This window comes from Epinephelus moara, chromosome 8 (assembly GCF_006386435.1).
Source record: "Epinephelus moara isolate mb chromosome 8, YSFRI_EMoa_1.0, whole genome shotgun sequence".
NCBI classification, from domain to species: domain Eukaryota; kingdom Metazoa; phylum Chordata; class Actinopteri; order Perciformes; family Serranidae; genus Epinephelus; species Epinephelus moara.
In genome coordinates this window covers 23,393,514-23,417,211 of record NC_065513.1, presented here as the reverse complement: position 1 = coordinate 23,417,211, position 23,698 = coordinate 23,393,514, and the positions used below count along the sequence as shown (strand labels likewise).

The 23,698-nt window shown below is 42.4% G+C and overlaps 1 protein-coding gene across 3 annotated transcripts; it reads right to left on the bottom strand.

Annotated features, from left to right (window-relative positions):
- Positions 1-723: 723 nt before the first annotated feature.
- LOC126394374 (paxillin-like) lies at positions 724-23,148 on the bottom strand. 3 transcript variants are annotated; one of them, XM_050051156.1, is made up of 14 exons: positions 23,007-23,148; positions 11,001-11,209; positions 9,873-9,958; positions 9,630-9,769; positions 9,371-9,554; positions 7,919-8,030; positions 6,492-7,793; positions 5,103-5,369; positions 4,572-4,976; positions 4,255-4,416; positions 3,972-4,145; positions 3,805-3,886; positions 3,537-3,685; positions 724-3,078 (listed from the first exon to the last, which is right to left on the bottom strand). In XM_050051156.1, exons 1-14 carry the CDS (start codon positions 23,017-23,019, stop codon positions 2,812-2,814), a joined length of 3,552 nt encoding a protein of 1,183 aa, XP_049907113.1. In that variant the 5' UTR covers positions 23,020-23,148; the 3' UTR covers positions 724-2,811. The 3 variants fall into 3 exon arrangements, with proteins under 3 accessions (XP_049907113.1, XP_049907115.1, XP_049907114.1); XM_050051158.1 differs by lacking the exons at positions 4,572-4,976; positions 5,103-5,369; positions 6,492-7,793; XM_050051157.1 differs by lacking the exons at positions 724-3,078; positions 3,537-3,685; positions 3,805-3,886; positions 3,972-4,145; positions 4,255-4,416 and having other exon boundaries at positions 4,862-5,369.
- Between the last annotated feature and the right edge of the window lie 550 nt (positions 23,149-23,698).

Here is a 23,698-nt window from a genome sequence, read left to right as displayed (position 1 = left end):
ATTAAAGGACAATTCAACCATTTGGTTGCGCATGGCTAGACAGTAAAAACGTCATGCTGATGAAATTAGCATATCAGCATATAAATATGATGACATTAAATGTATCATTAACAACAATGACTGATCAGAAGTGTTTTTATTTCATAGCAAATAGGTCATTTCAATTACATTAGCTTAGCCCCTTTATCATAAAAAGACAAATAAACCGTTTGGTAAAGCATGTTTTGTTTTGTTTTTTAATTCTTTGACCTTTATTAGACTTGTTTATTTGTATAAACTTACATAAGTCCTTTGAAACTATAACGTGGAAAAAATATGCCAACCTTTAAAAATCTCACCACAGAGCCTGGAGTGACTTTTTTGTTACCAACTTCCTGTTGGAGGCGACCTGAAAAGGCATACTATTTAAAGACACAGTGACATCTACTGGATTGTTTTTAGTATAACATACCTAACCCAATAGGTAGAGATAGCTCAGTCAGATTCATGTCAGTTTCACAAATTTTTCACTAAGATACAGTGACTCGAAAAGTGCTCTACCAAAAAGTCGAGCAGAACATTAGAGGGATAAACTTGTTACCCTTCCTCCTCTTATTTAATACTCGCAGAAGATGAGGATGAGGATGAAGGCGGTACAGTACAGTTTGACCTGTGTTTGTGCTCCACGGTGTTTCCTTAAGCTTAAGTGTAAAATTGACACACAGAGTGAAAGCACATCACAAATAAAGCCTTTGTATAGCATTTTAATACCAAAACAGAATTTATTTGTGTAATCAGACTAGAGGTGAGGAATCTCACTATTCATTACTATTGACATTCGGAGTGAAAAGAGAGAAAAAAAAAGTGAACAGACATTAAAACAATTCAAAGAAGGTATGGCTTTGGTTAAATAACACTCTACTAAATTGATTCGAAAAGACAACTGTTACATGATATCTTAAATAGAGCGAGAAAAGATTTAAGGCTCTAGAATTCCCTGAACAAGACAAAAGGCCCGATACATATCTGCTGCATGTCATGATTACATGTACAGATCCAACCTGGTGCTCATACAGTAGATGCTACTCAGATGCTGAGAGAAATGAGTCATCGACAGACCACCAGGCTTTCATTTTTACAGCCTACATTTTCAGTGGACTCACAGACTAATAACATGAAAACATAACTGTGGACTACTGACCTGTTGTCAGTATTCTGCTGGATTTGCCAGTGTTATTAGACATGGTACTGATACAATGGCACAGACAGCCTGTTACTTCAGAAATGCATGCTGATGCTGAAATAGAAAGTTTTAAACCCACAGTTGCATAGAGTCATTGAAATATCACAGGCACATTTTCTTGTATAATGTGCTTCTTCTTTCAAAATAGTTGCACATTCATCAGCTTCTCAATACAGTAATGACACCAAAAATATCAAAGTATCTTTGCTTTGCCTTCCCACCGGCCCTCTCCCTCTTTGAATGAGTGGTTATTAGACACATGTCCATGCTTAGCATGCCAGCGCTTTGCTCACAATGTAGCTGCATTGGATATTTACAAAAAACATCAATGGTAGTGGAAGAGATGCACAATATACTCCCAATATCTTTGTGTGATTCCACTTCACTGTAAGAGATGACTACAAGAATCTGTTTTCAGATCGTTTTTTTCTGCTTCTGCGAAAATACAAGGAATGATTTGGCTGCATAAAAATGTGAGGTTTCAAACATATGTGACTGATAGTGAATACTGCAGCTACTGGTGGATGGCTATATATTGAATTTCATCATTGATGATCACTGTAAAAAATATTCATCATGCAGGGTTTGCCTTTGGCTAAAAAAAAGGTGTGCCTGACACTCTGATTTTGGAAACTGTGTAAAACTGATTCATTCAGTTCTTGATTCATTTATCGGAAAAACTCTTTGTAACAATCTGGTATCCACACTTAAAATCATTATATAATAGTGTTTTCATGTGTCTGTAAAAGTTTTAAGACACGACATTCCATTTCACTTATACAAAATAATTGTGAATGCTGACACAGCCCAATTCTAGTCAATGCTGTAGTGATATCATGGATTTATCCATCTGCTCTGTCCAACCTTATACCATGGGGGAAAAGCCTTCTACCCTCCTCTGCTGTAAAAAACAGTTTATATTGTAGTGTTAAAAAAACATCAGGTCACCCACTCCCTGCTACAGTTTTCTGATTTTTATATTTCTTTTTTTAAGGTTTCTAAAATGACACGCTCAACCAGTGAGCTACTATGTCAAACACAGAGTATTTCATGGATTTCTACAGTGTTCAGTAAGATCTCACCACCATCTAACAAGATAAAAACGAAAAAGCTTTGAAAACACAATTATGAGAGAATTACAGAAAAGGACAGCTCTTTGCCTGTTGGAAATATCCAACACATTTCAGGGTGATCAAGAAAAAACTTCAGACTTGTGCATCAGTGTAAATTTGAAAACCCTGGTAATGTCACATTTTGAGTATGTCTGCGCCACACCTGAGCCGACTGACCCACCCAAAACCTTTAAGAGGTTCAAAAGGCAGGGCATAGCGGTCAGTCTAAAAATAGTTTCTCCAAATTTCTGAAGGACAAGTTAAAGGTATTATAGTCTGGCAGAGACAGTATGCTGCTTCAACCACATGCACATACAGTACCTAACCCATACACACTTCCAATGTCATCATCAGAATACAGACAACCTTCTTTGATACAAACACAATTAATCCCATCCCCACCCTACCTGTGCTAAAGATGCTTTAGAGACTTATCAAAGCCCTGACCCAGAACTGTGAAACGCTCTCCCTCACTCTCTAACTGAACAGCTTGACGAAGCAGCCGTGGCAGTAGGGTTTGTCGTTCTGTTCTTTAAAGGTGCCTTTGTTGAGTTGTTTCAGGCAGAAGGCGCAGACAAAGTGCTCCGGGTGGAACTTCTTGGACATGGCTGTGATGCAGCGTCCCGTGATGGGCTTCTGACAGCCGGAGCAGAGGGAGCCACGACGCTCGTGGTAGTGCACTTCACAGTAGGGCTGGCCATCATGCTCAAAGAAGCTTCCGTTCACAAATGGGGTGAAGCACTCCTGTAAACGGAGATAAGAGAGAGTAGAGGAAGATGCTGTTAGGACGCGATCAGACAGTGCAGAGAGTGCTTTTTGCAAAACGCCCCCTTTTTATTGTTAAAAGGCAACCACCGAATCACCTGTCCTTAGCTTAACTGCTAGTTTGTTGTGAAGTAAACTCACATTTATACCTTAATATCTGCATTAAAAATGGACAGGTGGTGTTCAAAGCATTTCTGCAAAAACACAAGGTGTATACAGCAGAAAAATGCAACGTGCTCATCATAGCAAAAGCAGCGGGCAAAACACTTCACTGTCACTGACACCATTACAAAAAGCAACCCCCATGCTGTTAAAATGCACTCTGTCTGTTCAGGGCCTTATTCTGATGCTATTATTCTCACTACAATGTCTTACAGAGGCACTCTAGCTCCGGTACATAAAAAAACACCAGAATGACAGAATTGCAAGATACAGACCCTGCAAACAAAACACTCAGGATGCCAAAGGCTGTTCAGCGCTGAGATGTAGTTCTCCAAAATGGCTCGGGCACAGCCGCCACATTTTGGTGCAAACATGTCAAAGTAATCCTTCCTGCAATAGGCTTTTCCATCCTTTTCATGAAAGCCTTCATAGAAAAACAGAAAGAGGCAGATTTTAATCAAAATGCAACTATCGTTTCTACTACAATGAATGTGCCACATAAATAAAAAGTCATAGTAATTATTCAACAACAAATCAACATACCCTCTGGGCCAAAGAAGGATCCACACTGAGCGCAGAAGAAATGTTCAGGATGCCATGTCCTGTCCAGCGCCGTCACAACTTTCTGAACAGACAATGACAGCACTTATTGCTGGCTGACTGTCACATACAGCAGATATGACAAACATATGTGAACAGCGGTGACTCACATCCAGTATGGGCCCGTTGCAGTAGTAGCACCTTGGGGAGAACAAATTATGGTAATCTGTCTCACAGTACGGCTGTCCCTCACGCTCAAAGAAGTTCCTGGAGCCAATCTCCTCCTGACAATGTGTGCACACAAAGTGTTCGGGGTGCCATGTGCGGCCCATGGCGGTCACCACCTAGACAAACAGAGAAGAGAATTGAGTATTTATTAAGCAAACTCTAAAAATGATTAGAATTATAATATATTTTTACTACAGATGTATTTTCTTAACAAAAGCATCTCACCTGTCCGACAATTGGCTTACAGCAGGCTCCGCAAACTCCTTTAGCTACTGTCTGCACACCCAGTTTGTTGAGGTCAGACTGCAGGCTACCGAGCATGTTGTCCAGCTTGTTGACCTGTGTCGGAGGCCCTCCGGGAACACCACCCTTCCCCTGGGCCATAATCTGAAATGGTTAATTCATAAAAACAGTTATTTGTTGAAGATGTGCCTGATACACACAGACATATATCAGAGTGCAATATTCAAGTTTGAGGTTCCTATGATTTGAAAATGTAAAAGTGTGAAAAAGAAGAAGGGATAAGAGACAGGGGCTCATGCCTGCATTGGAGGGAAGATTGGGTCATACTCGGTTTGGCAGCCTACTGACACCAGGACTTTGGGTGCAATTGGTGTCACTGGCTCCAGTGGTGGAGGGCAGGTTGGGGCTTTGGGAACACAGGGAGGGGGCTCTGGTTTGGGGATAGGAGGTTCCTGTATTGGGGCTGGTGGAGGTGGGGCTTTTATAATCTGCCGAGGCGCAGCGGGAACATGTTCCTGGATGTGGGGAGGTTGTGGAGGAGGAGAGGGAGGTGGAGGGAGAGGTGGCGGTGTGGGGATAGGAGGCTGCTGTGTTGGGAGTAGTCGCCTAGGTTCTTCTATAATAGGGGGACGACGAGAGGCGGGGGGGGAGGGAGGTGGGAGCACCTTCCTCACAGGGACAGGCGACTCTGGGGGAATTACGATCTAAAAGAGGAGAGAAAAACAGAAAGAAGGAAGGGAACACAGACAGCAAAGTGTGTAGAAACATAAAGGTGAATTAATTAGGAAAAGAAATATTTGGGAAAAACTGCTGAGCACACTGAAGCCAACCTTGTCGACCTCACTGCCGGCCCCATCGGCACGGAAACGTTGGGGTTTGGAGGTGACGATGACACCCTCTGTCAGCCAGTCATCAGACTGTTTACGTCGCCGCTCTGAGCGGCCGATCCCAAACTTGCCCTGAAGCTCCTCTATGAGACGGTCCTGAGAAGTGTTCTTGTTTACAATGATGGGTCCCATCTTCCTGCGCAGGTGGCCATCTCGGAACATGGGGTGCACGTTGGGAATCTCCTTAGTGCGCCTTATCACTGACTTTATCTAAGGGGGAATGGTGAGCACGTTATCAGATGTCCACACCAAACGCAACCCAGCTGGAGCAGTTACAGCAGAGCTCTGGGGCAGCAGGTGAGTCACACACTTTCAGATTGTTTAATCATTGACCGGCCAAGATGCTGTGGTCAGCGGGCTTAGTGTCACGCTTCATGCATTTGTTGCATGCTTACGTCAGATGCCTTTAAAACTTCACAACGGTGGTCGCATTAGGGTCCTTCACACAAAACTGGTGTAACAGGTAAGGGTTGTGGTGTTTATGTGCCATGCAAAGTATTGGTGCTGCTAGTCAGTGAGTTATTTGTAAGTGCAGTATCACAACAAAAATTACAGTAACTCCCTTTCTAAGCTAGCCTCTATTCCACTAGTTTCAGTTTGATGGTGTGTTTTCAAAAAGGTTTCTCTCATCATTATTTTTTCAGAGGGCAAACATAATAGTGACTTTTTCTGTCTAGTTAAATGGGTATCTAATACTGGATTAGAGAAAGAGTTAACCTGTGCTAACCAGACAGACGTTGAACTCGTTGTTTGCTGAGGAGTTTCTCTGGAAACGGCAGCAACAGAAAGTTGGCTGACCTGGCAGGGAATGGGGATGGTTGGGGATCAGACCCCTGGCGCAAAAATGCATCGAATGCAGGTATCGTTTGACTGCAAACGTCATGATACTACTTGTACTGATTCCCAGCACTAATGAAAGATTAAAGAAAGACTGATAGCGTAAACATTGAAAGCCTGTTGTGTTTTATGTGACCAACATAAAACCTTAACCTTTCATTCTGTCGATTCATTATGTCAGCCGACAAACCAATTATTTGACGAATTCTTTCAGTTCTACTTAATAGTTCTGACCAAGATTTGAGAGATGATATTAAAAGCTAACAAAACAACCCCTGTCTTATCTCTGTTACAATGACAAGGTGTGTAAATTATAACAGTGAGTAAACTAGTGGATAAATATTTGGGATCACGTTTCAGCTATTTAAAAAAACAAAAACCAAAAAACAACAACTTCAAAGCAGAGGCTAGCTTCCCGTCAGTCTCATAAGCAGGGGCAAAACAATGTGAGCAAAACAAGCCCATGTTGTGTGAAGCAGGATTGGAGATGCATACATGTCCGGAAGCAGAGACTCTGTCTATATTTGGAGTCTGCATCAGGGGCAGGTCCAGGGCAACATCAGGGGTCCCAGGGCATGAAGATGGGGTCATGGACTCATCCATCCAGCTGGCCTCTGTCAGCGGGGTCATACTGCCATCTGTGTACGGCCTCTCAGTGTAAGGCGTCATGGTGCCATCCAGTCCATCATGGAAGGACATGGACAGCTCCTCGTCAGCCCAGTCCAAATCTCCATTCCCATCAGTGCCTCCGTCCACTGACTCATCTGTGATGGTGTTGGTGGCACTGGTATAAGTGTCAGGCTGCATACTGTTTCTGTCCATGGGCAGAATGAGCTCCTCCTGGATCTCCTGCATTCCCCTACCTAGACACTGTGCCTCCATCTTCAGCTGTGGTTCCTCCACGTGTGCTGCTGAGTGATTCTGTGCAAAACTCATTTCTAGCAGCTTATCTAGTGCCTCGTCCAGGGAGGGCTCTACCACTGGGGGTTGCTGTACACTTAGGGGGCTGGCTCTTTGGTCTGCGGGTGCCAACTCCAAGAGCTGTCTACTAGGGCTCGCGAAGGCCAGGGGAGAGGGGCCAATCAATGGAGAGGCTGGAGATGGTGAGGATGTTTTTGAAGAAGCATGTGCAGAAGGTGGAGATATAGAGATGGCAGAAGGGATGGGCGAAGGAGTCTTTTGAGCTGAGAAAGGAGGGGTGAGGTTTTTAGAGGAAGGTGGGGTGGAGAAATTCAAAACGAGGTCATGAAAAGAAGCAGAACCCTTGCTCGCAGTCTCTGAGGCACAAGGGAATTTACCAACAGTATTTGAGGGTGAGACCCGTTCTACAGATGGACTAGGGGACTTGGAGGACTTGTGGTCCAGGACAGTATTAACTGAGGTGAGTGAGGGAGTGGTGGTGGTATTGGAGGGACTTGGGCTATTTCTCATAAAGTTGGAGTTAGATGAAGCAGCTTGAGAGAGGGCTAACAGAGACTTGGTTTGGGATGACAGTATGGTGGAAGAGACTTCTATGACAGAGTCCAGGTCTAGGTCACTGGCTGCAGAAAGTGAGGATATAGGACTGTGGGGACAGAGACGGTTCGCATGGGGGATCGACGTGCCACCGTCACCTCCATCCTCATCTATGTGCAGCTCTAGACCAGCAGGCAAAGAGAAAAGAGGAGAGGCACAGGCAGACGGGTGGGACAGACTAGGAAAAGGAGAAGCCACTGGGGTGACGGAGGAAGAGACTGGAGGATGAGGTGAGCTGGAGGACACTCCTGCTGGGTCTAGCAGGGAGCCCAAAGTACTGGGCTAGAGGACAGAGAAGCACAAGCAAGATAAGAGCAGGAAAACAGAGAAATCATCAGAAATATGACAGGAGAAGCTTGTGTTTTGTAGATGAAGCCTTTGCAGGATTTATTTGTGCTGTTTTGTACCTTGAAGTCAGACAAAGAGGCCATCAGCTCATCAAGCTCTCTTGTTGCACAGGAAGCTGAAATTCTGGCTTGCTGCTGAGAGGAGTCCAAATCGCTGTGGCGAGCAGAGGAACTGGAAAATACATATTAAATGTATAATTAAATATAATTTGTAATCACATATAAACATTCAAGCTTTACTAACAGCATAACTCAAAAGAGCTATTGTCTAAGTTCAGTGAGAAGACAAAATGTTTCTCTAGCTTAAGCCTGATTTATGGTTGGGCACTCGACACTTTGATGAGTGCTGCTCAACAGAAATTAAGTATTTTCGCCAGAAAGTGTTGTACGACACTAGCGTTTTATGTTGTGCACCAGGAGAATTTTGTTAAGTTGCATACACATTACAAAACTTCTTGTCACACAATGTGATTGGTAATGTTACTATCGTCGCCATAGTTTTGACTCTACATTAACTTCAACCTGCATTCAGCAGCTCTGTCCCAGAAGCAGCCGTTTGTCAGCAGCAGCTCCTGCGGAGCGGAGAGGACAGTGGCCTGTCAAACTGCCTTCACCAGGCTGACTGATAGCAGACATCTACTGAACCAAAATAGTTTTCATGTCAGCACCACGGGAAGAAAAAAACTGTGTTTGCATTTATTGATTCATTGATTTTATTTCCCAGCCCACCGTCGCGAGTGAGGGCAATCGGATGCTCAAGAACAGAGTGGGAGCTGATTAATCAATACATACACAATTAATACGTTTAACACATATATACAGAGGGACATTTCTGTGATTGAAACAACTGTTGGTGCAGATTTTGCTTCACTAAAAACAAAAGAAATAGACTGAGATGGTGAAAAAATGCAGGGGGTCTATGGTTACCATAAGTATGACTAGCATAAATTGAAAGTGATGCGCAACTGTTGAGTGACACTTATTAAAAGTGTCCAGCACCCTACCATAAATCAGTCTTTAGCCAAGTCAACTTCAGTTAACTAGCTCCAGTAGTTATTGCATTACCTACCATCCTCTATTAAAATTTGCAACTGGACACTGAGCCAACACTACAGCTAACAGGCTAGCTGACTGCTGGCATGGGTGTAAATTCTGAGGAAGTAAGTAGTCCTTACTCTGTTCCTCATCTAAAAACATCAGATAGACAAACAAAACAAACTATCTACCGTTTGATGCCACTGTAATCCTATTAAATGCAAATTTCAGAATATGTCTGACAAGAAGTTGACACTGCTGCTGTAAAGCTCTGCTTTCTAGTCATCTTTTGCCTTTTAGAGAAGAAACTAAAAGATGGAGGCAAAGATGGGGCTGGATGACATTCAGTAAGAACAAACTTTTTTTCAATGCAAGACTGCTTTCTTTTTTAGCCCAATGACAGTCATGGAAGCCTACATCTTTTATATAAATCTATGCCAAGGTAGAGACCTGCTTCAGTGGAGAGACTGTGTGTACCTGGGCGAAGGCACTGAGCCCTCCAGCTCATCCAGAAGACTCTCAACAGTGGGTCGGGCCTCATCCAGCCTCGTTCCATTCCTCTTGGGTTTCTCCTGAGGGGGGGGGCTCACCATAATGTCAGGGGTGCTGCCATTCTCGTAGTGGGTGATACTGCAGGATGGTAAGGGTGGAGCTGCCTCCTCTGTGGAAACATAACAGTACAGCTAATCCTGCTCACCACAAACAGAACTGATAAAGCTGAAGGTTTTGTGTCTACCTGTAGTGGGGAATGAAGGAGAGCTTTGTTGCACTGCATTGAGTTCCAGCAGCAGCCTGTCGAGCTCCGAGAGGTTACTACCCATGGCAGAGGTCAAGGCTGCTGTTGACGAGTCTGATGACTTCTGTTTGTTGGGAAAACTGGGGAGGAGACAGACAGAGACAACTGCTAATAGTAAATAAAGTTAAAGAGAACTGACAGATAATACAATAAACTTAATACACACAAGATGAGGCAGGATACCTGTAGACGTGGTCCTCTTCAATGTGAGACAACGGAGAGCTGCTACTGTCTCTGGACCATGAGCTCTTCTGGGCTGAACCTAACGACTGCAGAGGATATATCAGTCAAACATACTGAGAAAACTGGTGCTGAATTTTCACTTTGCTTTCAATATAACATTTATCTAGACCCAGGTAACACTGTAAAGCTGTCTTCTCATATGAACTCCCGACAATGTCTGGAGTTTTCCTTTCACACATGTAGCATGTTTGTGTCAGAAACGTTGTCACCTACTGGAAATATTCCATTTGGTTTAGGTGAGGGATGGCCCCTGGGAAAATTTAAGAGTCTCTCACCATTTTTTTTTTTTAATTTGTCTGACAAAGTCAACATCAGTTCTATTTTTTTTTTAAATTATTATTATTTTTTTTTTGCCTTTATTGGACAGGACAGGTTGGGGGGGGGGGGGGGTGACATCCAGCAAAGGGCCACAGGCTGGATTCGAACCCGGGCTGCTGCAGCAGTACCCTTGTACATGGGGCGCCTGCTCTGCCACTAAGCCACCGGCGCCCCCAACATCAGTTCTTACAGACAGACGTTCCCGAATCTCGGCATGATCTCTCAGGTTATACACTTTGTTACCATTCTCATATAAATGACCGTTCTACTTTACCCTTGGATGTTTTATTGCGTTTTTGTGTAAGCCAGATGATAGAAATTTCATCAACACGCCCACTCACTCGTTATGAATTCTCTCTCTGCTCTATTCACACACTGGCTCAACCAGACATTGCACAGACTTTGTACTAGGGGGCGAGCAGGAATCCAACTGATTCAGACAATTGCATTTTCACATACAGCTCCTTGGGGTAATGTCTCGATAATTTCAGGTTTGCAGTGCAAGTGTGAAAGAGGCTTAAGACTTAGCATCCCTGCTCATATTTCTTTTCAGTTGTGATCAGAAGCACACAGACATACATGATACAAGTGGCTTTAAGGGTTTATCTTTCATCGTTTGTATATCTTCCAGATCTAATTTGTGCTGTGTCACTTACTTGTTCTTGTTCCTTGTCCAAACCTCTTTATTGAGTGGCTTCATAGAGAAAAATCAGTTCATGAGTTATCCAGGGTCACACAGCAGAGACCTACCTGCTGAGAGGAGTGGTGGGAGTCTGGCTGATCTATCAGGGACCCGTTCAGAGCCTCGGCTGAGGGTGGAGGAGGGACTGGAGGTGGAACTGACACATCCTGGTAGGAGTGTCCTCCGGTGGGGATGGAGTAGGGTGTCTCGTCAGGCAAGAACACAGGTCGCTTTGAGATGTGGGACGTAGTAGATTCCAGGTCTGCCAGCAACGCGTCTGAAAGATGTGATAGTTGAAGTTTTAATGCATTTTTGTTGCAAGGGCACTTCCAACTGAAAATACCACACATTAGGTTGATATTACAATGGTGCAATCTTTGCATTTGCAATCCAATTATGTCTTACTTTCATTTAAATAAAAATCTTCAAACTCAGACACAATAAATCCTTGCGTCTTCGGGACATAAACCTTCAGAGACAAATTCCTGAACTGTTTTTGCAAGTTATTTTGATCTTCAAACATGGTTGGGCTGCAGACCAGTTAATTCTTTACAGGGGTTGTTGGGTGCTCTGAGGCGACTACTGACTGTGGTGTTAGGCTGTAAAAAGACAATGGCAGTGAGTCTGAGTCCATCTCTCATTCCAACCTGCCACCAAAAAAAAAGCTTTTTTCCTCAGCACAGGGCCGTTCAACAGAAAGGTTAGGCCCTGTCACCATCACAGCACAGCACAGTACATCATCTAACTCAACTTCATACCTAACCCATTAGGCCTTCATAAAATACCCCCTGAAATCCCCAGCCTACTTCTCCATCAGTCCACACTATAAATACAACCCTACTGTCAATGAGAGCTACCTGTCTATGAGCTTAATCCTTGATTTCAGTGTTTTATAACCTCTGTCAGCACTGTATGTGTTTGGTTAGTCTCTGTTTCATGAGAATCAGTGTGAACTTAACAAGACAGACTGATAAGAACAAAAGAGCAGACAGACAGAGAGAGTTTCTGAATCCAGGCCAGGGTTGAGGGGGTACAGTGTTACCCTGCTGAGTGTTCGGTGGAACGCGGGAGCAAAATAGACTCTTACATCACACAATCCATCCATCCTCAGCCTGTCCAGAATAGACCGCAATCACCGGCAGCATACTGTTACACTACAGAGGCCTGGAACGGTTACAGTCTGTTTCAAGGAATCGCTGCACTTTTAAACATGTTAACTCAGAGAAGCAGCATTGAAAACTGTCCAACTAACCATAAGGTCTGACTGCTAACCAGGCTCCAGCCCCTTCTCAAATACAATCTACTTAAGTTAAAAATGTCTCTCTAAATTTAAAATATGTTCAGATATGAGAACTTGTATTTCCTATCCTGACTAGGAGTTTCAAGAAATAATACAAGATTACAAATAAAATAAAAATTATTCTTGATGTGCTGAATAATATAAGACAACAAATAGAATAGAGAAATTACTTAAGTGATGATGGATTACTTGTAGACTTGTAGATTACATTTTCTGTTATCTGGTCATCTCCAAATACTCCACAATTCTTTCACACAAGGTTACAGCATGACTCCTACTGTCAGTCAGCAGCAAAGTAAATAGTTTACTTAAAAACTTAAGATGAGGTCTTGAGTACACAGAGACACTGCCTTCGTACCATCCACAATCAACTGACCATAAAAAAACATACACAGAATATCTGGAAAATCAAGTTCCCACTCAGCCTTGGAACAAACAGGTTAAGTTTTTCCTCTGTTTGGATCAACATTAAAAGATCTAAAAACACAGCACTCACAATGCAATCTTATAATTAAAAAATAAAAAAAAGCTGTGTCACTGTAATCCAGGAATACAAATATTTAACTTTTAAAATAGTTAGAGAGACAGTACTCACATTATTGTTTCCAACTGCTGTAATTGTAATATCTCCCAGGAGGTAATACGTATGTTGATGTGTGTATCTGAGTGAAGCACACAGCAGTACAGACGAGGACAGTGTGAGCAACAAGAAGTGATAACACGTTGCCCGTCTACAGGGGGGAGTGGTCTGAGAGCCAAAATTGGGTGACAGTGTCCTTTCGATAACAGCATCTTTTCATTGTGCCTTTCTCTTAATAAAATAATCCAATAAGTGCATTCTCACCTTCAAATCTACACTCACAAATGAATATGGCCAATAAGATGGTAACTTTACATATGTCAGACTTGTGTCTGTTATGTTAAAGATCATCTAAATATGCAAAAGAACCTGATTTAGGTTTTTCTGTTCGACAAAATAAATTTGAAACAAAAGTGTGATAAACTGGACACTCTCACTCATCTTTGCCACCACTTTTTATCCAAGATGTCAGTCCAAAATGAGTTCCTGCCTAGAAGCTGAATGTTTAGGACACGTAGTTTGACATAAACCACATGGGAGCACAGGCCTATTTAAAGCAGTAAGCTCAGTGAGTGGGCCATGTCTGTGCAAATGTGCTGAAATATCACGACCAGCTCAAAATAAGCTGCACCTGGTGCCGACATGCTGAACAAGGTCTTACTGAAGTTGACTTTGTCACTCATAAAACAAAGCCTCCACATAGCAAAATACCACAGCTGGTTTTGTGACAAAGGTGAGTCATACAAAATACAGTGTAGCGTAGAAGTTCTTAAAAGCTGTCAAATGAAAAAATAAATAAAGCTGAAAGCTGAAATGAAGACTAATTATGGTAAAGTATTCCTAGAAAGTTCACACAGCTGGACTGCCTGAAGCCTTTTAAAACACTTGTAGACGGAGCCAAGTTTTTGAGACTTGTACTATAAAAAGTGCATCTGCACTCATTACACCCTCCTGCCTGCTGATACTACACATCTGAGAGTCAGGCACAGCACAGGCCCATGAACTCCAGAGAGATGCATTAGATTCATTGTTTAGCTCAAACTATAATAGCTAAAGCATTATAACTGTATTTATTCCTTAATGGGAAACAAACAGCTTCAGTATGTTGCAAAACTCCTAAGGGCCCATTTTTGTGTGTTTTTGTTTGTAGAAAAATTGGACAGTCCAAGTGAAAACTGGTTTTGTCTATGTGTTATTTCCAGTCCTACATTTTTGATGTCCCTGACTTGAATAAGGATCAAGAGCTGTCCTACACACAGGCGCTTTAAAGACATGGAGTAGAGCTGAAACAATTAATCAATTGATCAATTAGTTGCTGGCCAGAAAAAACATATCTATATCTGTTTTGATAATCAACTAACTGTTAAGTCATGGACTGGATTCTGCTTTTTCTTTAGCAGGATAAAGGGGAGAAGGGCATTAGGAAAGACCTGTAACACAGTCAAACCTGTTTAAATGTTGCATTAAAAAAAGGATAATTCATACATCCCCAACGTCCAGCTCACATCCTTTTGTCGCCGTCGATTAAACAGCCTGTGCATTATACACACAGGGTGTCTACAGTTAGCAGACACTTTTTAATAACTTTTCAAGATCATTTTTAACAGAAGAGACTGACTGAGTTTTGGACAAAATCGTCTTTCTCTTATTCAAGCATTGCAGGTGAGTAGTATTGGTCCCTTGCAGGGTTAGGCTCTATATAGGAATATGGTAATTAGAGTGAGTTAAATTTACATTTTGCTCACAGTTAAGTCCAAGTATAAAGTAAAAAGACAGCATTAGGTTCAGTGTCAGGTTTAAAGAGTTGTAACATCAGAAAATGTAGACTTTCAGGCAGACGACTTTGACTCATTTTGACAAAAAAATAAATAAAAAAAAGATGAATAAATTAAATTAGTATATAAAATAGTTGTGGCAGCTATGACCTCACAAATTCACATTCAAGACTATTTAATTACTTTTAAGGCCTAATATTTATAAATCTGAACACAAGACATTTTAAGAATGTTGAGTATGCAGACACACCATGTATACACAACATTCTTAGTGACTGTTGAGTGTATCTATTTTATATGATTTAATGCAGGTCATAAAAGGATAGAGATTGTAGCCAAGACCATCTTACTTCCCTTATTTCCCCTGAGGAGGGCAGCATTGAGTCTGGCATGAGGACGGACAACAAGCCTTCGTCAGTCTCACACAAGTTTGGTCCACGAAGAGTTAGAAGCATTAAGAATGCAAACATACACTGTAAGCCAAGTAACAGGCTAATCTTTTCCATTTCAGACAGGGGGTAGGAGCCACAATGGACAAAGTCCAATTCTGCTCTAACAGCATCCTGACTCAATAGTCCATTGTGCAAGGTCTGGAGGAATAAAGCTGTCATCAAAAAGGAGATGGCTGGGACTAATAATACAAGATGAATTTATCAAACGTCAGGCAAACAATATAACAGTGGCTCGTTCTGTCAGGGGAAGTGTCTGTGGTCACACTGTGGTAACTAATCTTCATTACATTCAAAAAACAACACTAAAGTTATGTGGACACTGTACACATTCTTGTGGCAGTGGGTACATGTACAGTCCTGCCTGTGCACAGCCCCCCCACCCACCCAAGGCTCTGCTACAGGCCCGCAGTGTTTATCAGATGGGAGCGAAGGTGCATGGGGAATTCCACACATTCCTCTGTCCGCTTCAGAGAAAGAAAGTGATCAGGCGGGGACATGGGGAAGGTGGCCATGTGAAGGGTACATTAAGTTGCCCTGATCCAGTCAGACATCATTTCACATGCAACCTGTCCTATCTGTAATCAAAATGATGCTTTGTAATAAAATCTACTCCAGCAGAACACACATTCCTCCGATACCACAGGATTTTAGGTACAGAGCCGGTGAGGAATGTGCTCGAATACAAAACACCATCTGTCAGTCCAGAAAATGAAAATAATGTGTTGACAATTACAGAACCCATTCCACTAACTACAGCATGCTTTGAATTCCAGGATAAGGGAGATGTCAATGTTTTTACTGCCCATTTCCCACAGAGTGTAGAGTACAGTGCAGGCAGGCAGGGGGGACGAAACCAGGGCTGTCTAATCTTTTCTATTAACATGTAGGCAATGGTGATGGCCCACCAGGGTCCACAGCTCACCTGTTTATAGCCAGGGAGCAAAAGAGCAGAACTGGCCACAGCCCCAAACCGAAACCCGACCCCATCAGGCCAACCCGACATGATATTTATATCAAAGAAGACAGACAGGGGCCAGGGAGAGGGGGGTTGAGGGTGAGATGCCAGTGAGACAGGCAGGGGAGGATGGGTAGAAACAGGGAACAGACGGACAGAGTGTGAACGAATGAGAGAATATGGGCAAACAGCAAACAATAAATGACAGACCAAGAGAAAAAATATTCAAATAAATGTTAAACCTTAAAGGTTACAGATGCCCACCCATTTGTACAAAGGATGAATGAGTGTAACAGCATGCCATCCGAAAGACAGAAGCATCTTAGGGTGATTACTTCAAAATAAACATACCTAAATATACCCTGCCAAGCAGCCCCATATCCGAAAGATGACACGCCCCTTGAGAGAACGCTGCACCAAAATAAAAGCACTTCCCCACAGACCAGTAAATCAGATGACAGTGAAAAGTCTAAAGACTGATGTAACACCAAGTCACTGAGGACACATTCATAGCCATGCATGTGCGAGGACCGTATGTCAGTGAGAAGCCTTTTGTGCCATAAGAGAGTGTAATTGGGTAGGATGAGGAAGACCCTTAAAGAAAGGCTCTTTTGTCTCTCTTGTCTCTGAAACACTTGACAGAAAACACTAAGCTATGCTCCAAACATGTAGCCATCCTATAGAGAAGCAGAACATTAAACAGCCACCAGCAAAATCCTGATGGATTGATTCAGTGGATGAGGTTTCTCTACACCACCTACCTCAGGCGTGTAACAAATAAGGCTGCAACTCAGAATTATTTTCCTTATCAACCAATTTGCTGATTATTTGCTTGACTGTATGTGGTCCCTAAAATGACAGAAAATAGTAGAAAATGCCCATTCCAATTTCTCGCAACCGAAGTTGACATATTCAAATTGCTTGTTTGGCAAACCATCCAACAGTCCAAAACCAAAGATATTAATTTTAATATCATGGAAGACCAAGAAAACAGGAAAATATTCATACGTGAGAAGCCAGCACCAGAGAAGCCCAGGTATTTTTGCTTTAAAATATTACTTAACTAATAAATAAGTTACGAAAATAGTCACATTATTTTTCTGAATCTGTTATTATATTATTATAATCTCAGTTGTGCTGGAAATTGTAGAGACAAATTAGATACCTTTTTTAGTTATTGACCTGAGTTAGATACTGATACTAAAGCGATGAGCAAGCATTTGATGCTGGCTTTTGGTATTTGAAAGTTTTTAAAACTCAGTGCTACGACCTAAAGCAGCAAAAATTAATTGAGTCATCCTCAACTAATTTGATTATCGATTTATTGGTTTGAGTAATTTTTTAAGAAAAAAATAAAAGGTCAAAATTAGCTGATTCCAGCTTCCTAAATGTGAATATTTTCTGGTTTCTGTTCACCTCTATTACAGTAAACTGTATATCTTTAGGTTGTGGACAAAATAAGATATCTGAGGACATCATCTTAGCCTTTGGGAAACACTGATCAACATTCTTCACCATTTTCTGATATTTTAAGGACCAAACAACTAATCGATCAATCAAGAAAATAGTTGACAGATTAATCGACAATGGAAAATAATCATTAGTTGCGGCCCTATTATGGAAACATTTCAGTTACCTATTAGGCATTGAGGTACCATTACCAGTCCTAGTCGTGAAACAGGAGGAGAAAAGTGAAAGTAAAATAGTATCATAACTATGACAACATTTTAGTATTCAGGAACTAGAAGTGAGATTCCCTGCACTTTTTACAGATGTGAAGCTCCCCTGTCTTTGAACATGCCCTCAGGTGTCCCCAGCTTGATTAGTGTTGGAAGAATCCAGCAGGGACTCAGATTCCTACTACGTTAACCAGACCTGTCAGGAAATAATCAGCACTGCTCTCTGAGCCAAGTTACAAGGTCATGGAACAGGGAAGGTGAGGAAACAGCCTGAAGAGAGGAAGAGAGTAAAGGGTACTGCAAGTGAAGCAACAGCGTTTAATAGTGAAAACTCTGTCCTGGCAGCCCGATCACACCCTCAAGGCCCACTGCTGCCCACCCTACCAGTGTTTGCTGGCCTCCAGCACTGACTCTGCACATTGTTTTTCTCCTCTGTTTCCTCAGGATATGGGGCAGGGTCTGTTGCCTAAGCGATGAGGTCAGCCATGCAGCTCTCTCTTCCCTAGACCCAGAACAGGATGGGTGTGGAGCTCGGGAACAAGACTGATTTACAATCAGGAGCTTCTCTGTAGCAGAGCAGGCGAGCCCACTGGTTAGGGGTGGTATGCACTAACCCTACAGCTCTCATGGGGTGATGAAAGCTAGTCTGGTAACATTAACTCTGTGCTGCCGACACACCAGGACACAGAAAGCACTTAAGACCTTCTAAGATCTTTTGGTATGCTGTGTAAACGCTGTAAACATTTAAGACCACGCTGCTCCTTCAACAGCCAACTTTTACTCTTGCCTGGAGAATAACATCTTCCGCTGCAAGGTGATCAACTGATACTATTACAGTAAATCTAACTGCTGCTGTGTGTTTACAAAAGGCATGTTGGCAGGTGCCGCTGTCTGTTTCAGCCCCCATAACCACCTCCCATAGATACATACGAGCCTCTTTGTGTGTGCAAAAGAGAGCTGAGTGTCTCACACTGCTCACTGACTGAAGCCTGTCTGCATTTAAGCGATAAATAGTACCTGTTCTCTGCTGTGTTTCTAGCCAGCTGATTACACGAATAAACAATGTTTTTATATTGGTAGGCTACTGCACACAGCTCTGCACTATACTGATTTCTCTTCATAGCTTAAAAGTAAATACAGATTGAGAAAAGTTTGTCTTCAGTTGTAAACATGACCCTCCTTACATACGGTACAGATGACTATTTCTGCATGTTGGCATTAAAAGGTTAGCAAATCTGACTATTACTAGCTACATTATCATCTGTATAGGACACAGCAATGATTACATACAAGGCTCTTGTTTCAACACACAGTGTACTAAATAATACATGTGCATACTAATGCTCACTGAACGGTGATGATTTGATGTGAGCTTGATTAACCCGCTAACAGAGTGCTGTAGGGATGACATTTGCATTGGCCCTGGTTCCCTTGTTAAACAGCCAATAGGATTTTCCATGGAATTTTGGATGATTGCAGAAAATATGCTTTGTGGCAAACAAAAGTTTGATATTTACAAGTTTTGTTCAGCAAAATAATCTTCACAAAGGAATACCACTTTTATGATTTTTGACATGTAAATTCAGTCTCCAGAAGTAAAAAGCTAATGTTAGGCTATAAACAAACTACACCACAGTCACATGATTTCGATGTTGCCACTACCACCAGGCTGTACAGCTGTTTTTGGCGTGGTTCAACATGATAACACTGTGTAGTCTCATTTAGCCACTTGTTAGCATAAGTCTTTTTTAAGACACCTAAAGGCTTCAGAATATATGAGTTGGGTATTTACTGACATATTTTATGTCTTAGCATAAAACATGAAGGTCTCTTAAGCTTGTGTTTTAACTACAGACCTTGTTTCAGGCATCTAACCAAAAACCCATTGACTTCAAGATGAGGGAACCAGGAGAACTAATGTAACATCAACTGAAATATTTAAGGTGCTCAAAGTATATTTTGACTATGGGCCCCCTCTGCAAGACAGGACTTTAATAGTGCAAGAAATTAATAAGCAAGCCACGAGGTAAAGTTAAAGTTAAAGTCCCACTGATTGTCACACACCTGAGTGTGTGAAATTTGTTCTCCGCATTTGATCCATCCCCTGAGGGAGCGGTGAGCAGCAGCGGTGCCGTGCTCGGGAATCATGTGGTGATCTAACCCCCCAATTCCAACCCCTGATGCTGAGTGCCAAGCAGGGAGGCAATGGGTCCCATTTTTATAGTCTTTGGTATGACCCGGCCGGGGATCGAACCCACGACCTCCCAGTCTCAGGGCGGACACTCTACCGCTAGGCCACTGAGCTGGGGGACCTAGGGGTTTGGGGCCCTTCGTAACCGAGAGCTTGAGTGCTATGAGCAATTAAGTCTTGACCCTACAGCATAATGCATGTCTGTGCTTATCCAATTCCTTTACTGTTAACATGCAGACACAGAGCAGAGTCTCCACAGCCCGGTGAGGTCAGTCTGCCTGAATCTCACACAATCCTGAGGAATTCAGAGAGAGAGCTTGGTTTTGTACCCCACAAACATGAAAAACAGAAGCGGGACAAGCCAAAAGATAGTGTGTCACGTCAGGGCCACATCTGGGTGAGGACTCGTCCCCTTGGCCACATCAGTAACGACAGTGAGGCTAGGCCTGGCTGCCACCTGGTCTGGACTGTAAAAAGGCAGATCGGAGAAAACCTGTGGAAAACTCTGACTCAGAGGAACACACTGGAAGAGTGCTCACACTATGCTGAGGGGATTCCCTCTCTCGAGTGTTAAGCAGATCAATATACGCAGAATGAAGGAAGGCAGAGAGGGTGGAGCCTGATCAGGTTTCCAAACAGCTCCGAGTAGCTCTGTCAATCATCAGTGAAGACAAGACAAGGGCCTGGCGCGGCTTGTTTGCTGGGGGTTTACTGGAAGTGCAGTAAACCACAGTCAGAAGTTATTTACAAACATTTACCATAATTTGTTGTTGCATATTTAGGGAGGGCATGGGAGGGTTTGCCACGTGATGTGTACAAGAAAAGTTTGAATAGTAACAGTAAGCAATTTAACTTTACTGTTCTGTGATCATCAGACTACCAGACCTCAAAGTTCAGGACATTTTTAACAATCTGTAAGTGTCTGCAATTACCAGAGGACCCATGTTTTAAGACCGACTGAAACCGACAGCCCTCCCTTTGGTGGCAGCACGCATGGGGCCGAGAGTAGTGGTAGGAGGTGAGTCATGACCCAGAGAGTATTTGGCCTTGGACCCCAACACAGAGTGATGTTCGACATTCCTCAGCAGCCTCGCCCCCTCCTTCAGCGTGCTGTTCACGCTGCTTCAGTGAGACTGCAGGCTCCCTCTCAACCAACAATCAGCCCTTTCAGTGGCCCATGGCAGCCAGAGCATCTAATGTGCCCTGGAGGTATTCTCAAAGCGGGCCAGACTTAAAATGTGGCCCATCGTCTCTCCACTTAAACAATTCACAAATCCATTTTACAGCCTTTCTACTTTGAGAGATTGGTACAATGGAAGCAATCCCACGGAAACAGATTATTCTGAATTAGCAAAGTAAATATAGCAAACTGACCAGCTGTTGAAAAATATAACAACAAAATTAGAAGTTCAGAGGTTCAGTGTCAAAGGTCAAGGGCCAGTGAACTGAAAAGGTGACTGGTTAGTGAGGCACAAAAAAACAGATGGAGCGGATAGACTGCACGGAGCTACACACAGTCAGTACATGACATCGATTGTCATCAGTGCTGGTACTGGACCCAGGGCAGATAAATGGCAGTAATAGCACCAGTAGTGCTGAAATGATAATCTGAATAATGAATTGACAGAAAAATAATCATAAACAATTTTGATAATCAATTGTTGAAGGGAAAATGCAAAAAATTAACTGGTATCTGTCACTCAAATGTGAAGATTTGCTGCTTTTCTCAGAATATACTATAACACTGTGTGTCAAATGTCTTTGGCTGTTCAACCACTGATCATGCATAACATGCTGTCGCAGGGTTTCACAATTTGTGATGGGCATTTTTGACTATTTTGTTATATTTTTTAGACTAAATGTTTGATCAGCGAACTAGTTCAACATATTAATGTCAAAATTAGCTGCAGCCCTAGCTTACAGTTCTAAGCAAATGAGAAAGCCTCCGAAACGCATGAGAAATCATCAATTGACTTGAGCATCAGCAGCGTGTAATGTAAAATGAACACCTTTTTATACAGTAAAACCACCTACCAGCCAAGTGCTAGTAAATCTTGCTTGTTCCTCAAAAAAATATTTATTCCAAGGTCATTTTCTATTCTAAAAACCTGCTATTGTGTAGTAAAGTACTTGTACTTTGCTGGTAGACAAAGGTCGTTCGTGTACAATAATTAATCCATAAAACAAGCAACTGTGCAGCATGAAGGTTTTGAATTCCCAGCAGCTCCACTACTCAAGGTCTGTGAGGCATGGACACAGATAGATACTGACACAGCTACACCGATCTAATGTAGCAGAAATCAACAACAGCATAAGGTCAACAAGCTACCAGTAACTACTACTGTTTCACCTCCTGTAGACAGTGTTGACGCACCTTTGACATAGCAAGATAAGATGTTTATTTGGGGTGTTTCTTCTTTTTAATCTAATGTATGGCTTATGGCACTTCTTCTATAGTCCTAATCACATCGTTGTCTCCTGTATCAAGGCTTTCCAGTTGTAAAAAAGGACACTAAGGTAGACTGTGTGGTCAGTAATTAGGTATCACTTGCAGTTAAGTCTGCTCCATCAGACTGGAGATACAATATAAGCCAGTCAAGCCAGGGTTGAGCTCACATTGTGCTGTACTGAGCAGTCTAAATGGGGAGGCCTGTTGACTCCACCACTTCAAAGCTGGAATGAATAGCCTGAGGGCAAAAGTTGACGAGGTAATGTTGAAGCTCGGTGTCAAAATGTCAGCCAAATATCTCCTCCCTCTGGCACATAGATATTGAGGAAAAGTAACTGTCTTAAATGTGCAGGATAACGTTTTATTATCAGAGACGTTAACGTTACTACTGAGAGGGAGAGTTTAAAAGGAGGTGGTGGTAAAGGCTAACGATGTCCAGCCGCTAAGTTACTACGATGCTTCCATAAATCAAAGTTAGGGTAAATGTAAAAGGTGCCCAACATTCACTCAGCCACACTGTACTGTAACATTTCTGGAAGAAAGGAGCTAACTTTCCCCAAAGTAAGGTGACCCAGAAACTGTCTTTTCAACATGAAATCTCGCCGTAACGTTGACTCCTCCACCCTGCTATCCGCTCCTCACTGACTGCTGTAGGAAAACACAGAGCGTCTCAAAAACAACTTCATAACTTACCTAAATCCTCCATGGTGGCTGCCTGGCTCTGGACTGTGTCAGTTTTATGTTTGGCGAGCTTCTCGACTGCTTACGAAGTCTCAATTTTGCTCTCCAACTTTCACCACTGCTGCCCTGGAAGTTGGTCAGGATAGCTCACGTGAACGCGCTGCAATATGTGCATGTGTACTTTACCAGAGCGCGCGCTCGGACCAAGGCTCAGTGATGAGCGACATCTACAGGCCAGAAGCTGGAATTACACACTTAAAATAAAAACACTGGATAGCCTGATAATGCGAATAGTCAAATCAAGACAAATTTATTTATACAGCACATTTGATACGACAGGCTCAGAAAACTAATTGTGCTTCAAATAAAAAAGCAAATCAACAGACAAAGATCATAGCTGACAAAAAGTAGGTAGGTTAGGTATTATTATTAAAAAGGTATTGAGCTCTTGTGAATTCTAGAGAACAGGACCACAATAACTGAAAGTACCATTCTCATAGTAAAGAGATCCTTTCTTTAATGATCTGAGGAGTCTGTTCGGTGTTTATTTAGTGTGCATGTTGTCGACATAGGAAGGAGCTAACCTATTCATAGATTAAAAACATTAATTTGTTCACACATGGAAAGGGTATTCTGGGGAGACCCTCTTCGGAGTATTATGGGGCATTATTATTTAGTTTGAAATCAATCTGAAGCAGCCACTA

Coding starts and splice junctions, on each gene's coding strand:
- LOC126394374 (XM_050051156.1), bottom strand. Junction 9,959..11,000: donor CCCACCACTCCTCTCAGCAG/GTAGGTCTCTGC, acceptor TATCCTCTGCAG/TCGTTAGGTTCAGCCCAGAA. Junction 8,031..9,370: donor GGCTCAGTGCCTTCGCCCAG/GTACACACAGTC, acceptor TGTATTTTCCAG/TTCCTCTGCTCGCCACAGCG.